The following is a 26,122-nucleotide window of genomic DNA, read 5'->3' as shown; positions in this document are numbered from 1 at the left end:
AAGGATTTTCTATGGCCAGCAATTGGTCATGCACACGCAAATATAATTAGGCACGCACGAAAAATGAAAACTCAACACGCCAACTCTGCATTCCCTCTCCATTTTCCGCGACAAGGACTTCCGGCCGCAGCGACGACAACTGGGGAAAAATGGCCACGACAATTCTAAACGGAGAAAACGTTCTATATAAATTCTAGGGGGGAAAAGAATTGTGGATTTAATAAAGCTTAGTACTTAAAGGACCATAATTAAATGTATTGACTTAATGTCAGAGTTTTAATTACAAATTCTATTCCAAATATTTATACTAGAAAACTATTTTCCTTAACAGAAAGCAATAGAGAACAAGTTGCTTGCGTTTAAATAATTAAATATCCAAAATATAATTATATTTTAATACATATCTGGCTGAAGGCCATCAGGCTTGGTTACCAGTTGCTTAAACTTTTAGTTATGCAAATTTCTATCCATTTTCTGACCATTATTTTCTCTGTGTGTATCCTCTTTGTTGTGGGTGCCCCAGAATGCTTTCTTGTCCGTGGTTTAAGTGGTTTTTGAAATATTTTACTATTGCCAATCGAGGCGCAAGTCCTTACCAAGACCGAGTCACGTTGCGTGTTGGCTGTGCAACTGCCATCTAGGCTCAATTAAAAATTTTGTATAGCCCTTGCAGCGGTGAAATCATGTTATAAATCCAAGTAGTTCAGACCACCAACCACCTTTTTTGCTAATGTCCTGGCAAAGGCGACACTAAGCACACATGGCGGAGGAGAAAACGGATGGCGCTAAGGAAATGCAGCGAGTGCATTGAACTTTGCTTAGTTCGAGGTGACAGGAGTTGGGAATTAGCCGAGCTTATATTTTATGCTACGACCGGAAATGTTGCTTTTCATTATATTTTATGAACGCGACCACCGACACGCCAAGTGTGGCGAATGTGAAACGAAAGCCAGACCGACGAATGATGCCGCTCTTTTTTATTTTTCTTTCTCAGTTAACCCCCAAATCATGGCGGGCTTTAAGATACTCGCTGCCAACAAAAAAAGGCCACAAAGTTCCCATAGAATCGAGGAGCATCCGCCATAGCAGAGCTCACGAGTTTAAGCAAATTGCCATAATGAACCCTTTTTTTGGGCCGCCGCCGCCTTCTTTGCTTTCCTGCCCATTTTGACGCCTTGCCAATTTTATGTAGTCTCGGGCCTGCCAAGCGAAGGAGAAAACAGGAGCAAGGAGGACGGGGGCGTGGCAGAAGCGATGGCAAGGACTTGGAACCGGCATCGGTTAAGTTTCCATGCGTTTGCCTTTTTCGGTGTTAAAATGAAATCTATAAAAATAAGTGTGGCATGTTCTGTGCCACTCTGGGTTTTTTTCCAGCCAGACCGAGCTGTTGTCTGTGTGCCACACATATATCCTTTTTTTTTTGTTGGCTGATGGGGGTGTACGAGTGTTTTGGCCCAAAAGGAACCCCATCGCATCGCTCGGCATTTAACCAGCTCACTTTTGGGTTATTAAATGATGAAGCAGTTTGCCGTTAATGACTGCCAAAATGGCGACGCTTGCTGGCATGGCAATCGGTGGGGTTTTGGTCGTCGGGAGGGTGGGTTTTGGTCTGGTGAGGAATGGGGGGTGAGGGGATGGGTGAGGACGGGCGGAAGGACGTCGTGGCGTCGGCCAGCCCTTTGAGTTTATTGAGCTCTCTAAACCGTTAGCAGGCATCGTCCTGTGCGGCGCCACCAATCTGGTCCTCGTCCTGGGCCTGGCATGTCAGCTTGTTTAATGAGGGTAAAATTAGCGCTGTCTCAAGCTTATTAGAGCCACTTGGGAGTTTGGTTAATGCCAGTCACTTTATGGACCCCCAAAAGCTGAAGTCGTCCCGGCCCCAAACCAAGTCAAAGCCAGCTCAAGTCAATTTAAAGCGACTTAATTATTTTGATTTATCGCCAGGCAGAGACACTTGAACTATCGATGAGCGGTATTAAAATGGGGGGAAAATTGATATTATGCCCTTTTTGGCTTTTGATTAGCCCAAATGATGCGGCCTAAGCACTTGACTCGCAATGAGAAATTTCGCTGGCTTACCAAGTAGAGTTAAGCCAAGCGAAAGGGAGGAGGAATTCTGAATGAGTTCAAAAGTCGCCACAAATCAAGGTAATGACGTGCAGTTTTTATATATATTTTTTTTTGTTGCGTGCGTCGCCCTCGGACTCAAAGTATATTTTCTTTGCATTGCGCATACGCCGCGTGGCCCCGAAACAGCTCGAAGGCACGCAAATGAAAATGACCAATGTGCTTAATTTCTTAGCACACTTTTCGGCGCTGCAAGGCGCTAGGAAACCCAAGAACCGCCGCCGCCGTCCATTGTTGTGCCTCCATTAGGAACGCGTACCCATACCCATCTCTTCAAGTGGCCACACGTTTTATATGCAAATATAAAATTGAGCTCCACTCCATGTGAAGGTGGACAAAAGGCGCCACTCGGTAGTGACCACTTGGTGGCTCCACATAGCCACTTTCTGGCTTTCTTTTGTGGCTCTCGGCGGCCCACCCGGACTGTGATTGCTCACGCGACTCGAGGGGAGTGAGTGGATCCCTGGGTCACCTGCATGTAATAATAATTCCTTAGGGTTTTGGCCCCGCCGCCGCCGCCGCTGTCGCCGTCGATGACGCCCATAAACATGGTAAATTGTTGCTGACTTTGTGACTTTGTTGTCGGTTAATAAGAAACTTACGTCACGCAATATAATTAAGATAAACATAATTATAGTTTGCCGTTATGTGTTGGTTTTTACCGCTGCCTTTGTGGCCTTCTAATGGCGACGGTCAGCAATTGAAGTGCGATTAAAGTTATGCTATGAAGTGATTTAATTGATAACTATTCGGGACACTTGAAGATTGTTAAAGGAGTTTTTGAAAAAACATTGAAATAAATAAACGTAGGAGATATTTTTACTTATAGAAATATATTATTTTACGTTTCGGTGGAAGTCTAAATAAAGTATTATTTTTAAGTAAAGAATGTAAAATCAGATATCAGAGTTAATGTTCAAGATTTCGAGCTTTTTATAGCAGTTTATTGTAGAGCAACGTTCCCTCCCTAGCTTAAAGCACAGGATAATAAAGCTTTCTGTACTCTCAGCTTTTGTTTATCCTTTTAGCTTTTCACTTTTACAACAGTAAAGCTTTCAAAGGATATTTCTTCAAATTAAAGCTATCTAAGGATATTTATTAAACTTTACCATAGGCTAAAAGCTTTCAAAGATTATTTTTTGAACTAAACCATGGCCTTCACAGTTTGAGAAACACTTCAGCAAAAAGCTCAAAGTATCCCAGACCCATAAAGTCCTGCTACAGTTTGAAAAGAACTTATATCAGCAGGACATGGTAGCAATAATTCCCAAACTGTAAACCTCTACATATGGTTAAATGAAATTTCCGTAAATGTTTAAATGGCAACTGAATAAATAATATTCATTCGTGAGCACGAAAAAATTAAATTCCATCGAAAATGCATTTGGCATCGAATCAAATCGAATCGAATCGAATCGAATCGAATCGACTTAATGAGCAAAAACATTACGAATACAAATCGTTTACCTGGGAAATGTGATTAATTAGCCTTTGCTGGCTCATGTCGAGATTCAATTTAACGAGTGCAATTAATTAAACACGCTGCGACTGTCCGGTAGAGATTGGATATAAAGGATATATTCTCGGCACTCACCTAAATAAAAAATTCCAATAATCACGGCCAGCAGTTTCAGCATGTTGTCATTGGGTTGGTTTGTTGCACAAATGAAATCCAGATATCAGTGGAGGACGTTGTCGCCTGTTCTGTCCTTCGCTCGTTCGCTCGCTTTTCGCTTTTCGCTCAGCTGCAATCGGGAGAGAGAAGTAAAATTTGTTCAATTAATTATTGAAATTGAAGCGAGCTGGCTGCCACTGAATAATTGCCAAAGAAAAATAAGTCAGCTCGGACAGGGGACATGGAAAAATATTTACAATTTGACTTTTTGCCGAGCAGGATAATGAAATGCCGCCGAATCAAACAATAAATACGAAATGTAAGCCGAACAATTATTAACCGGTTATCTGGCACTGTCCAGGCGGATAAGTGGCCATGTACCATCTTTACAAATGTAAATGCGAAATGCAATTCGTAATTTTGTAAATTATGCGCATTTTGATTGGACGACATTCAGCAGGAAGTGCCTTAAATGCATTTGTCAATCTACTCTAGCATAAATAAAATTATGGTTTTATTTATAACTACATATTCTAGGTGAAATTTGTATACCCTTATGATAGACGTATATATTAAAATATGTTTATTTACAGGAATTCCATCTACTAAATCCCTTCCTGTAATCCATGTGGTTATTCCATACTTTAACTAATGGTATGACTCCTTTTTTGGTATTACCTTTTGGCTAGTACCATCATTAATACGAAGGGAGATACCCCCTCTGGGGGTCATATGCAATTATAATATTTCCATAATGGAGGACGGGTCATTTGGTATGCCATTTTGGGTTCTCACACATTAATTATTCGCAGATTTGTACATAGCCTCAGGGATTTATTAGTGTCGCGTGATTGCATTGTTGCTGTAATAATTAATGTGGCACTTTATTGATTTTACAACTTAAATTTCTATTATCCATGCGAATGCTAATGAGTCCAGTGTGCCAGTGGCAATTGTTCGATAAAAATGTGAGAATTAATGTACGTGAAAAGGTGAAAAAAAGAACAGCATAAATTATAATTGTGATTAATGGATCCGCGGAATTAGCATGCCATACATAATTAATATTCATTTGTAACGCCGCCAAGGTGGGCTTAATTGGGGAGCCTCTCGTCATCTTTTCCTCTTCCTTTTTGGTTTTACTTTTTTTTGCATCTTAAAGATGGCTCTTATTTCGGGGGCTCTTGGCCCAGTTAGAGGCCCGGCTCTCCCCACTCCCATTTGAGTGCATAGCAAATGAAGTTGGCAATAATAACCGGCAATTCATCTTGCTTTTTAGCACATTTACAACTTTCTCAAGGTTCTGGCCCACTCTGAGCCCTCTTGCTTTTAATTCTGTTTAGTTTCGGACCCGGTTCCATCCTGGCATTAAGCGGCTATTTAATTTTATGGGCGACCAGCAGCTCTGAGTGATTAAAGTCCAGATGGCCTAATATGCCGAGCCTCCGGCAAACCACTAAGTCGGCAATTGACAAAGAACAGCAAGGACTCAAGTCGGGAGCTTGAGACAACAATAAATACGTTTTGCATAAATCTCGTTGTCGGGACAACGCAAAGCACGGTCAATCCCTTCATTTTACGCAAAAAAAAATAAATATACTGAGAGCATAAGAAAAGTTTTAACCAGGTTATTGCAAAGGAAATCATGGAGTAAAATGAAATTATAGTTATTCTTTGGGCATTTTATTTCTATAAGCTTTTGGTTTTTGCTTCCTTTTTGATTTGTTATATAAAAATTACTTCACTTATATATTTTCTGCAAGTGTAAGACAACCGCAACAGTCGCATGCTACAAGTAAAAAGGCAATGCGAAAGCCAAGTGGCAAGGACGAAAACAAAGCTGCCACAGGACGACAATTGCTGCGGCCCTTGTGCGTTTGTGTGCGTTTGTGTGTGCAGCCAGGCGGTTGAATTCAAGCCCCACCAGGTGAGTTAAGTGCGGCAGGTGCGACAGGTGAGGCAAACTAGCCGCAGCCGCAGCCGCAAGCCGCAGCATCCACAGTCGCTGAGTCAGGTGGGTGGCACAAAGGGGACACAAAACGCTGCCGAGCATGTGAACGGGACGAATTTCCACCTAACAGAACGCGTTCGACCCCGCTGAATTACCACGCTCCGCTGACGCTTTTCCGCCATTTAGTTTCCGCCCAATATCAAATGCGAGTGAATATGCCACGAACTCTGTGCACTCATTCGCTCGATTTGCAACAAATGTTACACGAATTTAATTAGTTGTTAGTGTGGCGAATACTAGATACAGGTGCGTTTAATAGTAAACAATTTGGTAAACTTACAAATTAAGCTCAATTATCGAAACAACCACAAGATTTATTAATTTAACATAGAGTTGGCAGAATAGGGATAGGGATGAGGATTTATCAGTAGTATCCTTTCCTCAGTCTGTAGTTTCCAGACCACGACAAAGCCCTTTCTGTGATTTCAGGAAACTCATTCGCTCGATTTGCATTGAAAGCGGAAAAGAGGGAAAATCTAATTAGTTGCCAAATGCATTCAATATGTTTTTCGGCAACAAGCGAATCGTGAATCAAAGCGATGATCAGGCAATTCTGTTACTGGGACCTCAAAAAGGTCTCTGGTTGCAAATTGCAGGCGGGCAGGGCAGTTGGCCACTTCCGTTTCCGCTCTCACCCGCCGGCTGGTTCAATTTGCGGTTCCATTACTAACAGCACATTGGCACATGCTCAGCCGAGTCCTTCGCATCCTCCCACACTCGCCACTCCTTTCTCCATCCCTTCCCCCTCCCCCCCTTACACACACACACGCTCTCCTCGGTGCTGTCAGTGTGAGGGAAGTTTGTTACCACCGAACATTGGCCATCTCGTGATCCCCGAGCTCTGGGAGGCTCCGCTTTGGTCACAGGCCAGCCATCAGGATGGCCAGACTCGTTCAACTCCAGCTCCTGGCTCACGTCCCGTCAGCGCTGGTCTTTCGCCCCTATCTGACGGCTCCTTTCGGTTCCCCACCCTGCCCAGCCCTGCCCACTATGGCAATTTCGGGGCCCAAGCGATAAACTCGAACATGACGCATTACGTAGCCCAGAATCCAGCACACACGCGCACACTGAGCAAAAAAATCCAAGAAGTAATTAATTAAAGGATTCACTATATTAAATATTTCGAAATAATTTCTTATTTTAACATTGATTTTCATGTTCGAAAAGATTTTATAAACCGGAAAAGTTAGCACAGAATTTCCTGTAAACTGATTCTTGCCAATGCTCAATGATTTACGTTTATCTTTCCTTCAAAAGATTAGAGGTATCACAACAAGTATATCCTTAACCTGCCCAAGAGTTTCCTCTCAGTGCACAACCTGAGTGAGAGGCTGTCTACGTGCCGAGTAGAGCACTGGTTCTGTGAGCTGCCACGCCCCTTGCACCGCCCACACACACACACACACACACACACACACACATGAGCTGTTAGGGAAAAACTATCTACGTCGCAGGAAAAAGTTTCCTTTTTGGCCACCACGTTCCCTGGAGTAACTTCTTCACGTTGCGGTTGTGGCTGCGGCTGCAAGCTGTAATGTGAATCGCTGGCTCCAACTTCCCCGATCACTCACGGCACTCCATCCTCGTATGTCCTTCATCTCCTCAATGGGCCAATCGAGTCGGGATGATTCAGTCAGTCACTCAGTGTTTGCCAAATCGTCTCAAGCATTTAAATTCAACATTAATTGGATTAAGTCTGTAGTTTGTTTACTCAAGCGCGGCGCCACTCATCGCACTCATGTACAATAATGGCTATAACTTGGAGGTGCCTCCTCATCGTCTGCTGATTTCAAATTTATTTAGTTTGCATAATTGCAAGCGTACTTATTAAATTACAAATTAAATTCCCAGCCCACTTAATCAGACACAGATGCCACTCCAGCACGATGTTTATCATTTTGACATTTGCTTTGACGCTATGACTCTCTGTGCCACTCTACTCTGTGGCAGACAGCAGAAATAATTGAAATGCCGACCGACCGGGTTCAATGAATTCTCAATTAATTGGATTTTCAGGTCGATAAATTAGATTAATTGTTGGTTATATGTATAAGAAATTGTTAGTTTCATTATCCAAAAATGATAGACATAAATGATATGCCATTCAAGCTAAGCTTGATTACTTTTTTTCATTCTTATAAACTAATTGTTGAAGTAATATGAATAGCTCTTTAAATTTATGAACGCTTGCATTTGTAGAGTAGAAATTGGCATATATGTTTTCTGACTATGCTTTCATAACTCCTTAAAATAATTGTTACCTAGATCCTATGAACCTAAAGTACTTTGCAAAGTAACCTTATTTAGTAAAAATCTTTGAAATAGTTTGGTTTACATTTCAAGCTTCTTATGCCATGCTCCACCCCAAAGTAATCGGAGTAAAAATCGAGAAAATCAAATCGTAGCTCCTGCCTCTTATTTTCATTTTCAGTTTTGATGAGAATCCCAGGACGAACCGAAAATCATTTTCGTTCATCCAACTGATGCTGTTCAAATAGGCTGACTCAAATAGGAAAACAAGCAAACAACTTGTATATTGTTGCGTAAATTAGCTCGCCAGATAGGAATAGAGGAGCATCACATCCCCATGAGCAAAAGCCTCCATCTATTCTCCCCAAAAAAACAAAAAACCGCAGGAGCTGGAGCATGAACATGAACTCTCAATCCAACTGCCAACAAGTTTATAACTTTATTTTTTTTTTTTTTGGGCACGCTTGGCTGCCGGATTGATTCGATTAAAACGTCAACAGTGGCAGGCAGCTGAAGCCAAGGAAAAACAATTCGCCAACTCCCCCACTCACGCACACATGTGTCTGTGTGGGCCAACTCCAGACACTCATGTGTGTGTGTGTGTGCGTGTTGGCCCTGTCATATCCATCTCGATTCCCGTTGCCTGCCGAAAAGTTGTCACACCAAATTCGGCTTTACTTTTATTTTGTCATCTTTCGGCTCGTGTCTGTTGTTTTTGTGCCTTGATGTCGTACATTGGCGGCCTCATCCCCGTCCTCATCCTTTGACATTTCGCCTCCGGGGCCTCTCAGAGGTCAGAAGGGAGCCAAAAGTGGGGGACAGAGGCCTTAGCCTGTCATGTCGTTTGATCTTTTATTGTGTTTGTTTTACGAGGCGCAGTAAATCCCTTTTAAATTGCAAATTCTTTATGCTCGCTTTTTTTCTGACACACGCATAAACGCCACCCTCGGAAAGACACTGAAGGCCAGGCCCAACTTCCGCTCATATGCGGCTGGGCGAGCCGGGTTTGATTTGTATTTCTCGTATTCGCATTTATTTGTGAATTTCATCCGCCATTTTATGATTATTATTTTCTCGCCTCTTTGAGCCTCTTTTTTTCCGTCCCCTTACTCTTATTGAAAGCGAATGTGTGCTGTCGCCGGAGGCGTTGTCACTTGGATATTTTTCACCTACCACGGCCCACGACCCACGCCATGGCTGGCCATTTGCCAGCTGCCCCGGTGAGTGATAAAAATTTATTGGATCGAAAACAATAAATATTTGATTTGATTCATTTCAACGGACGGCCCAACATTCGCAGCTCATCGTGATTCACTGGCGATTGATTTCGTGTCCGTCCATTCGGTTAATTGAAATACAAAACTGTTTATGTGCTCTAAACTTCACTCGGACTTTTCCGGCGGAAACGGAACCGAAACGGATCATAAGCCAAAAGGAACGCAAAAAATTAAAGTAACGAAATAAATAATAGCAGCAACAAAGAAAGGTTGCGTGCCAGGCGGGCCCGAAAGTGTAATTAACTTTGACGCTCGCCCTCATTTGCAGCCCATCAAGGAGATGAAGGAGCGTATTAGAGAGCTATGGAATATGGGATATCCCACTCAGACGATGAGAGGAAAGAAACAAAGACATTGTGATGCTTGAAAAGGACCGAAAATCCCCGGTATTTCAACGCCTATTACAACTGCAAATGAACCCATAAACCCATTTAAGCAATGCCCGGGAACACGAAAACTTTTCCACGACAACATTTTCCCCGACCCAAAAAGGGGGCTGGGCGTAGGTGCTGTCCAGTCCAGCCTTTCTGATTATTGCTCAACACTTGAAAAGTTTTCTTTTATTTTTTTTTGGGCGGCGGCTTAATGCCCGCCAGAAGTTTACTTACACCCAAAGAAGCAAGGCCAGCCAACACTTTGAATAAGAGATAAAACTGTTACGTGCCCCGTGTCTGCCTGAATGGAAGAATATTTCTGTTATCGCACTGAAAAGATGTTTCGTGCTCTTCGTGTTTACCTTGGATATTCTCTTCTATCCTTTTTGCTTTTTTTTCTAGTACACGTGGGGTATATGGTTTTTTTGCAAGGATAGAAAGATAGAGTTTCCGACTTTAAAAGGTTTTTTGAAGTCTATCTGTAAGCTCTGTTAATACACATTGTCTTAAATTTTAAACAATATTTCAATAATGTGAGTTCTCTTAGGTTGTATCATGTTCTTTATGTTGGCTTTAATATTTCTCATTCCCTTATTCCTTCACAAACAGCTAAAGAAAGTCATAGGACATACCTTAGCCTTGTTCCCTAGATTTTTCTATTAGGGGAAAGAAAGTGCCCCAAAAGCCGGGTCAAAGAAAATTTCCTTTGTGCGTTGAGCATATGCAAGTGAAATGCCAGAGCTTGGAAAATGGAAAAATGAGCCGGGATAGACACGTAAACGAAGTTGCGGTGGCCAGCAGCATCACTCAAGCAACGACAAAAGGATTCCGGGACGAATTTTTGGCCGATTTCCATTCCTTTGCATAGCTTGGGTTCAGCTTGTGGGCCACCCCCTCTTTCTGCCACATCATCAACAAATCGTCAATAACACTTGACACTCGTTGCGGGTTCTCGACCCTTTTGGCCCCGGCCGTTGTAAACTTTTTTAAGAAATTACTTTCTTTTTTTTTCGTCGGTTACGGCGATAAACAGTGAAGAACCCGGGCAAAAAGGAACAAGAACGCGTTTGGGATCTTCCTCTAACCCCAATTCTGCCATCGCGTCATTGGAGCCGTTGTCAAAGGCAGTCAGGCGAGGCAGACAAGCCACAACACAACACCAACAAAAACAAAAACAGGAAAGAAAAGGAAAAGTTCCGGAACCTGACCTAACCACCGAATCCATGAATCCATGGCGATGGGAGCAGGAGGCGAAAGATGGAAGATGGAAGGGCGAAACCATCAACGTTTTGACCTTGATGAATTCTTCCTTGGCCTGACTGATAACAGGTCCTGACCCAGCCACCAAATCAACGTGAAATGAATAAGAACACAGCTCAAATATTGAATTTTCCCTAACGAATGTTAAATACTCTGAGGTCTGTTAATACAATGGGTTTCAATGGGAATAATTTAAAAGTTTCAACTGTACAGAGTGTGTTTTTTGCTTATTTAAATCTGTCAGAATTTAAAGGAAAATATATTTTTAATATTACTTGACCTGCATTATCTATATCACACATATTTAAGTGCTTTAACATCTTGGACTTTATTTTCAAATTACAAGTACTAAAAAAATTTTTAAGCAAGGTTTAAAAAGCTCCAATTATAGTGATTATTATTTCTTATTCTATACATCGAAACATTTTAAAATATTTGTAAACGCATGACAATATTGGGAAAGGTTAAAGCTCATTCCCAAAACAATTCTATCTAAAAGACTTTACCACGCGAAGTTAACATAATGCTGTACCTTTGGTCAGGATACATTTAAAAAATGAATAAAAAATAAGCAAACTGATGAAGGAAACTTTTTACTTTAATTATTTGTCTCCTTTTGTTGCGCTTGAATTTCTTTTTTGTTTATTTTTTTCAGCTTTGTCCTGGCTGTGTCCTTTTTCTTCCACGGTATTTGTCTTGCTGATTCCGCTGAATGTTTAGCTTCCTGCTTCTGTTTTTTTTTTAGGGACTCTTGTCGCTGTCGCTGCCAGCATTTCCATTTCGTTTGAAACACTCCGCGTTTAGTTTCGTCTGATTGCGAGCGAGCTGCCGGAGATGCAACATGTTTGAAATTCCAAGAGCGTTGCTCACGTCCTTTTTCACTTTTATTAGTGTATATCTGGTGATGTCCTTGTTTTGGAAAGGCGAGTGTATGTGTTTTTTGTGTCTGGCAGCTAAATTGAATGACTTGCTTGGCTGGGCCTGGGCCTGGGCCTGGGCATGTATCGGGGTTATCCGGCACCCCTCCCATACATAACATAACATACCATATCCTATATAGAGCCCCATGTCTCCGCAATGGTTCTATTTCAGCCAGGCGACATGTTAATGTCTATGCCCCTCGTCTCGATAGTGACACTCGTATCCGTGAAATGCAAATGTATGCGTGCCTCCTGAACATTATGAATAATTCCGGTTAAGATTCCTTCTCTGCCATTTGCCATTTGCCATTTTTTTTTTTTGTCTTTTTTTGCTTTTTGAACCCACAACCACTTCCACATCTCGTTGGCATTGTGCTCTTCTGTGGGGGAGAAGCACTTGCCCGACCAGAGGCACCTACCTACCTGAGCATAAGTAGTTGCTGCTGCTTGTTAAGCGACTTGTTTTGCTCATTCTCGTTTTTTGTACTCGGTCTCATTGCCATTGTAGTTCATTCCGCCATCGTTCTCGCTCCTTGTCGTGAGCTGTGACATTTATTATGCAAAACGGAAACCAAAACGGCAGACAAAAAGCTCGAGCAATCGGTAATTACACTTGTCAAAAAAGGATATTAAAATCGGACATCTTACTGCTGATAGTTTCAGGTTGATAGGGCTGATTTTTAGATAAATATAACTGGAGCAACACAAGGTTATATTTCTATATAATGAAATACTAGTTTCAGGAATCTTTTTAAATATAAAAGAAAATCCAAAAGATATTTCTTAAGAACCCTATCAGTTGATAGTTGTTCTCATAGAAAAATAAAGATACTTCACCCTAAGTTTATTGTATTAAATATTATGATATCTAGTAGTTTATGGAACAACTACTTTGTTATGCATTATTCCACCATTTCTCTCTGTGCGCACAAGGTGGCAAAGGAATATCTGACTCCGACTCAAAGAAACATTGCGGTTTGACACCAGGCCGGGGGCGATGATTAAGCCAACTACCAAAACCCGGCTCGTCGCCGATAAACGAAGCGAGGTGATGCGAGGCGAGGCGAGGCGGCGGGCCGCAATGGAATGGAAATGGAATGGATCCAATCCGATCCGATCCGGGCACCCAGAGCGTTTCTCATTACTTCCGCTACATTTGCCGGCTTTTTGAATTTTGATTAACGTCAGGTGATAAAAAGGTCTTTGAAGCTCCAATTTAATTTGGGTAAATGCCACTTCCACAGCCGCCTGGCACGTTTTCAATTCGTAACGAAGATGAGGCACGTTGTTGACTCTTCCCTGGGCACAGTTTCTCTCTGTCTCTCTTAGTGTGGTTGCTTTTGGCCCAATTCGAAGGCGTCAAATTGATGGCCTGCCATTAAATCACACACACACAGATAGGCAGGCGCGACACACACGACACTGTCAGCTGGGAAAACCACAGAGTTGTCACCTTTATGCGGTTTACGCTTTGGGTCAGGGTCAAATTATGCTGCTGCTGCTGCTGGTGGAAAACTATGAATCGGCATTTGCTTTCGTGATTAATCGATCAACATCAGCACGAACATCAAAAATAATTTACTTAGTCCATTGTGAGCCAATGGGATTGTGAATTATTTCCCATCAAATGCCGCTCAATTATACTAAGTGACACCAGAGGGTCGCCGGCTCAGCTCCTGCTATTAATAATAATAGACTACGCCCATCCAGCCCCCTCACAGCCCCACCCAATTAGCTGGTTTCCAAGCGGGTCAAGCGAGGGTCCTGGTGTCTGTGTGTGTATGCGGGAAATGTCACTGGGATAATTGAAAATTAATTATGTTGACATATTTGGAAAGTGATTGTTGAGATGGCGACTCGTTGATGATGGCCGCGCCATATAATTTCCAACTCCAGCCCAAAACTCCAATTCCAACTCCGCCCACATTTTGGACAGATGCAGACAACCGAGCAGCGGCCAGCGGCTACTCAATGGCCACGGGTCTGTGGCAAATTAGCCAGACCCAGTCCTCTTCCACTTCCTCCTCCTCTTCCCCTGCTAACCTCACCCGGGGTCACCTGGCTTAATAGATGCCTGTCAGGTGGCCATTCATTTGGTGACGGCGCGCCAAGCTTTTGTCCCTGAATCCCAGTGCCACGTGAATGGGCGTAATACATTTTTTTCTTTGCCCTTTATTTCCCCGGCGCACGGCACAAAGTATTTGGCTTTAATTGATGGCACCGGGCCAGGACTTAAAGCGTGCCATTTGCGAATTTCAGCTTATTAAGGCTTAACCCTTTGATGGCCATCTTTGGCTTATATTAAATATTTTCATTTAAAGTTTAGGGTTAAGTTAAGAGAAAGATTCTTAACAACTTGTAAAAATGTCTTTGATCATAATTTACACAAATTTAAGTATAAATATCTATATTTATTAAGACATAAAATCATAATGGATTGACTAAATAAAGACAGAGTAAATATTTTTGACCCAATCCACATCATCCTCATTAGTTATTTTTATAGGGAACTGGTAACATTTTTGGGTTCAATGAGAAGCTTTCAATTTATCTAATAATCTAATTATAATTATTAACTTGAATACTATTATTGAGCAATTTAGCCTAAAGCTATAGGGTTAAAGCCATTCATGCCACAAGCTGCAGCATGCAGCACAAGTTAAATCCCGGCACACAAGACGGAAGGAAGCGTACCAAATGCTCCGGCCGCTCATTATGCGTCTCCACTTCCGTGTGGTCGGTCTGTGTGTGTGTGTGTGTGTGTGTGTGTGTCTGGACATGCCTGTGTGTGTGTGTGCAAACATAAAGACGGAAATGCAAACCAACTGGCAACAGCAAGAGAAACAACGAATAAACAAAAAAGCACAGAGAGAGAGAGAGGAGCGGGGCAAATGTGAAAGGAGCGAAATAATAATTTCTAAAGAGCAGAAGTTAGGTTTGCATAAATAACGACAGTTTTGTGCCCATTTTGTTTGCATACTAAATGCATTTTCTGCTTTCAAAGCACACACACACACACCCAACACACACATTAAATACGACCCCAGCTCCTTCGGGAGCTCGAGATTAAAGTGTTGCCTACTTTTCAGCGCCACAGCGGTCAGCAGTTGTGCGAAAAAAAAGCATAAACCAAGAGTACCATTCAAGAATTAAACAAAGTTATTTAAATTATACAAATTGGCATGCAAAGTTGGCCCGCTATTAATAGCTAGTCTCTCATAAAAACTACATAGCGTGTATCCCACAGACAAACAAGTAATAAAGTCTTGCAAAAAAAAAACAGAGTGAGGAATGCCGAAAGCCTTCTCAATGTGCCATTTCCCCACTGTCCCAGCGCCATCAAAACAAACGCATTTCGCTACTAACGCCCGAATGTCACGCAAACGTGGCTCTATTTCAATGCAGCTGAGCTTTCCCTGTCCTGTCCCGGAATGCGAGGTCCTAGCTCCCGGCATCTCTCATTCCAAAACACCAAAATCACCCACACCGACACCCACTCGATGCTGATACGGATACGGAGCCGGAACCATGACGCTATCAAGTGGAAGTGGCACATGCAGCCGACCGAGCATTGCTTACTCACTCAATCGCGAATGCGAAATACCAAATACTCGTGAAAATTCCAACAAAAAAACAGGAAAAAGAAAATGAAATAAAGAGGAAGCAAAACGAATACAGAGCCATCGATGCGTGGCTCGACAATTAAGGGGGCGTAACGGTCTTTACATTGGGGGAATGCCGGTGCAATTAGTAGGCCCTCCGATTATAAGACAACCCTGTGCAAATACTCATATTTAACAATCGCTGCCGCCAGCAGCCCCCCAGAAGAAGCCCGCTGCAATTATCGACTCCAACTTTTCGCATTCGACCGTGGTAACCTTTCACTACAGTAATTATTATGTGGGTTAAAAGCCCCTTCCCGAGGCAGAGGCGTGATGTGTGCGCTTCGAGACTCAGTCAGACACGAACACGTCCACGAACACTGACACCGACACCAACACACTTCCAGGCACTTGACGAAAAAATTTTGTATAAAAGTTGGGAGAATTTAAGAATTTCCTATAAAGGAACTGGAAAGTATTATTTTATAATGATGTTTGTATGTTCAAAGAACGCGCCTTTGTCTTTTAGGATCAAAGGATTACGTTATCTTTTCGAATATTTTATATGTCTGTGTTATATGTATATATAATTAAACATGAAATACACTTTATTTTAGGATACAAATTACTGAAAATAAAATAATTTAAACAGAAACAAACTATAGTAAGCATAGATATTACCCAGCTATTGTAGCTTAGCTCTCACGAAATGCTACATTTTAATAAGAGATTGATTTCCCGTCCAATCAGGTTTCAACATGGCTTAGGTGCCAGCTTTTTAATACCTTATCATTAAGTTACATTATTTTAAACTTTATTAAAAGGCAGAAATAAAATATATATAGAAATAAGAATCAAGAAAAGCTGCCTCACAAAATCCTTCAATAAGGATACGTGACCCAAAAGGACACTGACTTTTTACAGTGCAATCACGCTTCGACGTTGTGTCAGTGCCTGGTTTTTAAAGTGTTTTTTTCTGTGAGAGAGAAAAGGAGGACCGGCACTTGGGAGGCGCTGAACCAAGCTGTTGCCCGTGCTGTCATGAAAAGTCAGCCCGTCGCCAGTTTTGTCAGTTAGTCAGTGTGTCAGTCAGTCAGTCAGTCAGTCTGTTTCTGTGTGTCAGTCCATCAGTCAGTTAGTCAGACACTATCTGACGTCAACGGCAGATTGCGTGGCCGATTCAATAAAAGGGTTAAGTGTCTTTTGCTTTTTATGTTCACTTTTCATTAGTGAATAAAAATCAATATATGTATGTGTTCGGCCAGAGTAGCTTTGTCTTAATTGAACCAAGCTAAGGCCGAGAGCTGCCGTCAAGTCCTTAACCCATGGTCGCTCTCTCGCCGGGATGCCACTCATCTATCATCTCTCTGGCGAAAGGACTCACAACTCGGGACTCTGGAGGCGCACACGAAACACAAAAGTGTTTACATTGTTACCTGGGCTTTGCTGGCAAATCATTTTACAGAGCCCAAAGCAAATAAACTTGACAAACATTTCAATCAAAAGTGAAAAGGCCCAATTCCGGGCTAAAATGTCGCCGGCAGACGTGGATTTAAAGCAACATTAATATTTACCTTGCCGCAAACGTCAACAGCAGCGGCAGGTGCACAATTATAATACATTTTCACGCACAAAAACATTAATTAGTTATGGTTTTTTTTCTGTAAATATTTTTTATACTTTTTTTTGCGAGCACAAAAGCAGGGGAAAATAAACGGAAAACCGCAAAGCAAACGCTCGGGAGCTCTGAGTTTATCAGAGGCGGTGGGGAAAATGCAACCAAATAGCCATGTCCGACCGCGGACACGCCCCCTTAAAAAGGGAGAAGGGAGTAGGAGAAAGGAGCGACGGGGCGGGGCAAACATTTGCGCATTTCTTTCGCGGCTGCGTTTTCCCTTTTCCTTTCGGGAATGAAAGGGACTTGAGGGAATTTTCAGCGCGCATAATGTGCCGCATTGCGGTTTTTCCTTCAACGCTGGCAAGAGTTGCTTGCCGAACGCCGCAGGACATACACCGATACAAAGACACAGAAGCATTGGCAGAAGAAGCTTCTCCACTGAGGAAAATTAAGTGATAAAGAACAGAAATATATAATATAATAGGGATTTTCAACACATTATTAAATATAAAATGCAGAACTACACTAATTTTAAGAATGATAAAAATGAGTTCGAGATATTTTTCTGCTTTAAAGTAAAGTAATAACGATTTAAATAACTTAACTCACTAACTATATTATTAACTATTAAATACAAATGCATTTCCCTCAATAAACCTTACATATTTTTATACATTTGTTTCTCTCACTGTAAGCCTTTGTGCGTGTATGTGTGTACAGACAAAGTCGCGCATGTTGAGCTGAATTTTGAGCATAAACGGCATAAAATATGTGAGCAATAAAACAGGCGATTGAAATGCTCAAGTCAAAACTTTTGCCAGAATGCCTTTAAGCGCCATCGGCTGCAGCATTTGTGGGTGGGTTGGAAGGCCAAGAAAGCCAAGAAGCCGCCCTGCCTGATTTATGCCCCCACACCCCCCGCTACCTTCGAAAATGTGTGTGTGTGGCCAGCCCACATATGTATGCCACACTTTCACCACTCTCCATGAGCGTGTGTGTGTGTACGTCTAAGCCGATGAATGAGCGCCATTGAATCCAAGCTGGCAGCCGAGCTGCCTGTGAATTGCCTGTTTTAGGCCGGGCTTCTCACTACTTGCTCTCCATTTTCCCATGCAGAGGAAAAAAAATATGACAGGAAATCATTTCGTTGATCTTAGTATTAAATTGGGGTCTTGATATGGGATGTATATTTTTTAAAACTTGACTAAAATATAGAATTACATGAGTTGGACCTTGAAAGAGCAATAGTTAAAGTCAAAACTATTCTAAGGTAACCCAATATAACTTAAGAAACTGATTATAAAGCTAAAATTATTAAGTATACGACTAGTTGACCGCTCGACTCTTAAAATAACGTATTCGCAACGTACACCTAAGTTTGCTTTGAATATCTTTATTAAAACTAAATTAAGAAACTACGAACTATTAAGTATGTATACGTCTAATTGACCGCTCAACTCTAAAAATTACGTATACGCCACGTTGGTTTAAATGCTTAAAAAAATTGATTTAAACTAAAAAAACTGCGTGAAAATCTCAAAATTACGACTAGTTGACCACACAACTTTTAAAATTACGTATACGCCACGTTGACGTTAATGCTTTGAATGTCTCTATTTAATTTAGGGCAAAACTATTCTAAGGTATTAAAACTACGTTCGGTAGTCCAAATATTAAGTATACGACTAGTTGAACACACAATTCCTAAAATTACGTATACGCCACGATGATGTTAATGTCTTTGAATATCTCTATTTAAACTAATGAAACTTTACAACTCTTAAAATTACGTATACGCCACGTTGGTTGCCTTGTAAACAAGGAAACACTATTCAAGGTCCTATTCTTTTCTAGATTCTTTTACTGAGTTTTCTCAGTGCAACCATCACTCGGCCTAGCTTTCGCATTCAGTTTACCCACTTTTCAATGGTTGCCAACAAACAAGCTTCGATGTAGGCAGGCACGCGCTGGTCTGTGTGCGTGTGTTTTAGTGTGGGAGTGCGGCTTAGGTAAAAGTGTTTGAATTGAGAGAATTAGATGACTTTCTAAAGCCGCCTTGCCATGCCTTGCGCCTGGTCTGGATTTCGCTTTCAAGTTATGCCTGTATTTGTTTGGCCGTCCAATTTTTGGCAAACAAAATGGCAGGTCCACTCACCGCACTGAGATTCTTTGAAAGCCCAGAGACCTTGGGGCCTGGCCTGTGCATGGGCCAGAAATTACTCGTATATTCGATGCTGTATTTTTAGCTTAACCAAACGACGAGCTAACAATAATAGCAACCATCCTAGCCAAAAAGCATCCAAAATTCACTCTCTTCCCATTGCCCGCTATCTGTTCGCTTTTGTAATTTTACTCGCATTTTTGATGAGCGGCGAAGAGTATGCTCCCGTTTTGGCCGTTACCCACAGGCAAATGTCTGTAATCTAATTTTAAAACGAAATTATATACATATATACGTATATATATCTATATGTATAAATATATATAAAAGGGAGGAACATTTTCCAGAAAATTGTTTGATTGCTGGTTGCAAGAGCATAAAGGATAAGAATACATTATGGGCTTGACGTGGCTGCAAGTCTAACAAAAACGGAAAATGTTATGCATGAGGAATTTTTAAGCGGCATAAAAACATTTTTTTATAAATAATTAAAACATACAATTTAAGGGAAAAACTCCTGTAATGTTAATACTTTAAAGATTCAATTTGAGTAAATTTATTGTATATCTTTAAAGTATTTTTATTGATTTAAAATAGGTCTTTAAAGGGTAAAATAAATTAATTGTTTCTGTAGCTCTTTAATTAACTGAAAACCTAAATCCTTTGTGTTGTTTAAATAACTAAAAAAGGGAAATCGCAGCCTTACTCGGACTTACAACCATTTTCAACCCCAATCAAAGCCTTTAATTAGGTCAGGTTTTTCCAAGGAACAATTTGCCGTGATTCCTGCGAACTTCCCTCCCCCCTGTGAACCTCTCTCGATTTAAAACTGCAATGATTACAAGAAATTAACGCGTTCGCCCAACGGATCTCGTAAAGTGCCGGAAGTGCCGGACTCGTAAAAAGAAAAGCGTTAAAAGCGAAAGCTCATCAACTTACTTGGAATTAATCAGCGACAGTGAACGCAGCGGCAGCGCAGCAGAATGCATTTTTCATGGGTTCAGTTATCCTCGTAAAGGACTCTATCTCTAGTCCGCGGTACTGTGACGCTATCTGGATTGTGAGGGTCCTGGACCTGTGTGGCTCCTTTGAGAGCGGGCACATCGTTAACGGCTTAATTGCTCGCCCATTTACACACTGTTGATGTCATGGATGGGGGAGGGAAGGGCAAGCATCCCAGCTTCCTGCTGGGCCTCAGTTTCTTTTCCCAGATTTCCCCTGTTTCCTCTCCGCCCCTGCTGTGTGTGTGTGTGTTTTCCACGCTATTTTTTCGCCTTTGTGTTTGCGCTTTTATGTTGCAGCTAATCCGGCGTAGCGATAGAATTCTAGGCCCCTTCAACTTTGGCTTACGGCCGGGCCGGGAGCATGCGTGTTTTCATTTATGCATATAAATCCGGAACGAAACGGAATGGCAGCTGCTTTTTTGCTTATCGCCTAAGCACTTGATCCGCTGAGAGGCATAAAGACATTACATGACAAAGCGATTTTCCGCGACGCCGCTTTATGCGTATACGTGTGTGTCTGTGCTTGTACCTTTTCCAGGAAAAACTCCTCGCGTGATTCCTTATTTCGTTATTTCCATTCAATTACAATGCACTCGCACTGGCACAGTCAATTTAATTAAAGATTTATTTTTCCACTGGCCTTGGGCTTTTTTATTATTGGAAACTTTAAGTGGATTTAATTGCTTTAGGAAATGCTTAAGACGTTGGCGTTGTTATCTTTCAATCAACTTTAGCACTTTAGATATTTCGATATGAATATTGATATTTGGTAAATATTTATATATATATTTTTTTAAGGTCTAGTAGTTAAGGAAAATCAGACTAACATTGATATGTATCGTTAAAGTAATAATTTTAATTAAATTTCCTTATTCCATTAAACGCTGTGGAGCTGCCTCTGTTTTTTATGAGGCTTTAAGCTATGAATTGTTTTGTTTGTTCACCTGAAACGATACAGAAAGAGAGACGGAGAAAAAATGTGAAAAAGCAATTATTGAATATGTAGTTTTTTAATAAACAGAATCATTTGCGGTTAACTATGTTAATTCCCCACAACTGACAGCCCAATTAGGCACATGCAAGGCCACTGGACCCCACCTGAAGGACACTCAATTGGGCCGCCCCCCTGTGAATGGGAGGAAGAAAAAAACTTACAAAAAAATACCCTGGATTAAAGCCTCAGTCGGATGGAGGAAGCAACACTCAAGCTTTTTACACGTTGGGTTGTAATTACATCGCAGCACAGATTTTTCTTTGCGCCACAGGCAGCACCACACACACACATGTGGCATATAATTAGAGCATAATTACAGCCCGACTAATACTCGAGTATCAGGCAAAAAGCAGGAGAAAAGAAAAATTAGCAGCTTGCAGGGGGGAGGAAGGGGGAAAGAGCTCCAGCACCGGCTCCAGTCGGTCATCTATTAAGTATAATCAACGCCACGGCAAGCGGAAATAGACAGATTTCCGGCTATTAAACGCCCAACAGAGCGGCAAAGACTCTCACGGTCGGCTTTCAGTGGCTGTCGGCACTGTCAGAAAATCCCTTAATCCTTTTCATCAGAATATTTCAATTAAATTTCTTTTGCGCAAAACGCACACAGAAATCTGCAAGTTATTCACAACGTTTTTCCTCTACGAACAATTTTCTAGGAAGATTATTATCCTCTTTCAGAAGAGATTATTGTTTTTGCATGTACACAAATCAAATTTCTCAACTTCTAAGATTGCTTACACTTTGAGAAAATTAGTGGTAGGTAGAATAAAATAAAAAAAAATAATAAAATGGGAAAAGAATAAAAAATTTTATTCAATTCACAATTAAGTCTTCTAATAATGATTTGAAATGCAAAGGTAATTCTTATTTTTCCAAGTGTTCTAGCAATTCCTTTTCTTATATATATCTTTCACCTTTTCCTTAGTGTATTCTCTTAAAGAATCCTGGCGAAATATCTAAGGCACAAATTGAAAAAAAAAAGAAATGTTAATTAGCTATAATTTGCCTGCAACTGGGGAGCCTTCTCTTGGCTGGAAAGGGGGTCTCCTCCACTGGACTCCACTGCGTGGGCCCCTCTTGACATTGACACACACTCTGCACATACACACACAGACTCAGATCTCACAAGTACACCTACCGCACACACACAGCAGGTGTTGCTTTAATGATGTAATACCCCCCTTTGGGGTGGCATAAACCGGTGAGCTCATTTATTAACATAAACAGTTCATTTGTATTAAACTGACAGTCGCAACATGAGAACATGGCTGCCAGTTAGTTGATAGTTGGCCCAAAAAGGGGGGCATGAAATGGAATATATAGAATATAGAATATATAGATGGGGGGATTGGTTACATGAATGCAAAACATAAACTTCGATTAGCGGCAGCAAATAGCTAATGGCGGACCATCAAATGCGAAAGGACCCGTGCCATTCGCAGGCGAAAGTGCTCTTTTGTTTGGAGGCCTCGCTATCAGGTTTCTTGTTAGCCCCAAACAGTTCACACAACAAGGATCTTATTGTTCCACTCGCAGCAATTTCGGTTTCGTTTTCGTTTTCCCTAACATTCATTTGCTAAATATTTCTCTTTTTTTGTTGCTTATTTTTGTATATTTTTATTCATTCGCGGCTGAGCACGCGATATGGCAATTGATAAAACACCGGGTATTCGATATTTCCCGTCACTGCACGACGTCGGAGCCGTCACCCTGGCGGGAGGCAAGTGGCAGGCAGTCATCGTTAAAGACATTCCCCATATAAACTGGAATCGAAATTTACCTTGTTTCATATTTTATTGTTATTATGTGCATGTCCCCCTCCCTCCCGTCTTTCTCTTATTTGAACAAAATCATTAATATTGTCATGTTATTTGCATTTCGCTAATTTTGAGCAAGCAGAACTTGATTTATTGCGACTTCGGTGAGGGTTGTACCAAAAGGTAATGACCTACATTAAGGCTGAACCTAGAAATATTCTACATTAAATTAATTGTAAACATTATTGCTTTCTACTCAAGCCTAGACAGCACAGCGTTATATCCGGGTTCTGTTCATAATTAAATTTAAATCCCAAACTAGAGGTAGTTAGTTGCTTTGGCTCTATTATCCTGATTTATCCATGCAAGGTAATTACATTTTCATAGCCCCAATAGCTCGTTGCTGCAATCTAAAATCTTTGTTTATATCTCCGCCCTGATTACTTGCCCCCGAGCCAACTGTCGACCGAAAGGATCAATAACATTATCTATCTATAGCAGCACATACACATATGCCTGGTGTGTTTAGAAATATGATGCATGACCCTTGTATAAATCATGTGGCCGGGCACTGCGTCCTAATGGAGTTTGGCCTTTAGTTTTTGCGATATTTTTTTGACCCACAAAAAAAGAAAGAGTGGTGTATCAGGCGCGGAGCATCGCCAAATGGCCCGCGGCTCGATTTCGACATGGTTCCATTGTTATTGAACACAGGAACAGCGAACGCAAGGACATGGCTTGCTGGACAGGGTGAAGGATAAGGGATAAAGCAGAAGACCGATGGCTGATGCTGCAAGTGTGTCGTAAATTTTGATAAAATTTACAGAAAATTTAATTACAACTGGGCCTATCCACCGGCCAGGTCCAGGTAACATCTACCTGCAACTGCATTTCGATTCCGAAACATGACAGTTGCCAGGTAATTTATTGTGGGTAGTACGTCAGCATGCGAAGCTGACTTTCTGTGGCAAACTAAAAACCCATATAGCCGGGTCCACGGATATCACTTACATGGCCAGCGGCTGCACGTTCCCGGGGATATGGCGGCATATACATATAGGATGCAATCTGCAAGCCGAGAGCCGAGAGTCGAGAGAGATACTAGCACATATAGATAATGGCGCCACTAAACCGACATTTTTGGCTGCCAGCTCAACGAACCGCGACGCGAACACGAAATTCGAATACGGAATACACGGTAGCGGGTTACGGGTTACGGGTAACGGGTTACGGATTACGGGCAATGGGCAACGGGTTACTGGTTACTGGTTACGACAACGGGATACGGATTTCGGGCGGGCCCGAAACGAGATGGACGCCACACCGCACAGAGGAGGTGTCAGTGTTTTGCTTGTGGCACGTTGTGAATTTGCAACTAACCGTTGGATTTGCGGCTCTCGCATAAAACTTAGTACGCGTTGGTGGCAAGGGAGGCGGTGGTCCGCCGGAAGTTGGCGGTTGCACTATTGCCCTCGGTCATAATGCCACTCTCTCACACATAAACACACAACACCATTATCTTCTCACTAACACTTTTCCAAAGGGGTTTTTGCCCTTTTTTCGCAAAAGCTGCAAATGGATTTCGTGATTGGCCTGTGGCGATATTTCTTTTGAGTTGAACCTCGAAGGATCGCACAATGTATGGTTATCCTGATGAGTTATCCTCGCGTTTTGGATGGAAGTAAGCGCGCGTTGCGTGTTCAGTGCTCGACTGCGGCAAACTGACAGGCGAGGAAAGCGCGCCGCTTTTCCATTTTCCGTTCGCCTAGGTCGTGTCCGTGGGCCGAAGTCCCAAAGAGGCGAACTCTGCTCCGGATAAGCTTGGCGTACCAAAGAGCATGACAACTTAAGAGAAAGAGAGTAACAGAGCTCTCTTTGCTTTTGGGCAACAACGAAAATAACTTAAAGTCAATGTTGGCTCGACGATTAAGGCCTTTGGGAATTGTCCTATTCCGGCTTGGGTCTGCGCTTCAAATTTAATTTGAACACACACACTCGCAACAAAGGCTGCTGCAATTTCGGTCTAAAAAAATACCCAAAAAATTCCCCGAAACACCCCCCAAACACCTCTTGGTGAAAAGTTTCGCCCACACAAACACCTCAGCTCCCAGCTCCGGCACATGCAAACTACGGACAAACAATTGGGTCAATTGGTCATGGCTGTCAAGGTCTTAAACTTTCGTATTTATGGCATGCCATGCATTGTAATTTTTACTTTAATTTGTTAACTCGAAAAAAAGCTGAAGCGAATGGAGAACCTTCTCTCTACCCCCGGCATCTGAATCCATTGCCTGGCCTGCACTTGATGGCATCTCGATGACCCCGAGGGAAGGGAGTTACCAAGTGGCTGGCTGCGTGCGTTGCATGTGCAGCAATTTCCGCCATAGTCGCGTGCTTCCGTTCCAGCCAGCTCCGCCGGACAGTGCCGGAATGCGGTATATGGGCTGTCGATGGAGGAGGGGGGTAATGTGGAAATGGGAATGGGAATGGGAATGGCGTCCGGACGGCACTTAAGTATCTGTTGCCGACAAAGTGACACCCTCCAGATAATATCCGCAACTTGCGGTCGCCATTTGTGGCACACGCAGACATGCAACGCGTCTCTCCCCCTAAATAATGGTATTGATAATAACCACTTGCAGTATGAATAGCTTGGGGGATACCTAAGGCCCTTCAGTATTTCTATTTAGGAATTACCTTTAGCTCACTTTTGTATTTAAAAAGGGTTTATTTATATATTTTAACTGAAGGTTATGCAGTACTGTTTGTTAAGCTTATAAAGGTTTCAGGAAAGTTAAAATGGAAAGGTATCTTACAAAAAGTCAAAGCTACAATTAAGGGATTACCAAATGATTATATCCTAGTCCTTAAAGCTGGTGTATACATATATAAACATTTTTCCATTAATTAATGCAAGTGAAACATTTTAGAACATAAATAATGAAGTTTCCCTATAAGAAATAATTGTTAAATAAATTTCCAACTATTATTTCCCACAAAAGGCTCTCGGAAAAGGTCTCCTTATCTTTTAATCCCAACCTACATGACTTCTGTGCATATTTCTATATTGTTTTTTTTTTCGGCTTTCCCGCAGCAGCTTAACATCGAAGAATCATAATCCCCTGACATATATCAAAGTGAATCATAAA

The 26,122-nt window shown here is 41.8% G+C and overlaps 1 protein-coding gene and 1 long non-coding RNA gene across 4 annotated transcripts in view; one reads left to right on the top strand and one right to left on the bottom strand.

Annotated features, from left to right (window-relative positions):
- Gfrl (Glial cell line-derived neurotrophic family receptor-like) overlaps positions 1 to 24,712 on the bottom strand; it is a 119,486-nt gene extending 94,774 nt beyond the window's left edge. For all 3 annotated transcript variants that reach the window (XM_086833081.1, XM_086833083.1, XM_086833085.1), the window contains exons 1-3: positions 23,985 to 24,712; positions 20,155 to 21,163; positions 3,722 to 3,872 (exon numbers count right to left, since the gene is read on the bottom strand). In XM_086833081.1, coding sequence (XP_086689207.1) covers positions 3,722 to 3,764 — 43 coding nt within the window. In that variant the 5' untranslated portion in view covers positions 3,765 to 3,872; positions 20,155 to 21,163; positions 23,985 to 24,712. The remainder of the gene's footprint in view (positions 1 to 3,721; positions 3,873 to 20,154; positions 21,164 to 23,984) is intronic.
- LOC147643587 (uncharacterized) lies at positions 7,741 to 9,846 on the top strand. Its single transcript, XR_015271802.1, has 3 exons — positions 7,741 to 9,223; positions 9,304 to 9,489; positions 9,549 to 9,846. It is a non-coding gene; the product is annotated as an uncharacterized LOC147643587 (long non-coding RNA).
- Positions 24,713 to 26,122: the final 1,410 nt, after the last annotated feature.

Source organism: Drosophila serrata, unplaced genomic scaffold, assembly GCF_035046125.1.
Source record: "Drosophila serrata isolate PLE 108 unplaced genomic scaffold, ASM3504612v1 contig_269, whole genome shotgun sequence".
NCBI lineage: Eukaryota > Metazoa > Arthropoda > Insecta > Diptera > Drosophilidae > Drosophila > Drosophila serrata.
This window is presented reverse-complemented; position numbering and strand designations above follow the sequence as displayed.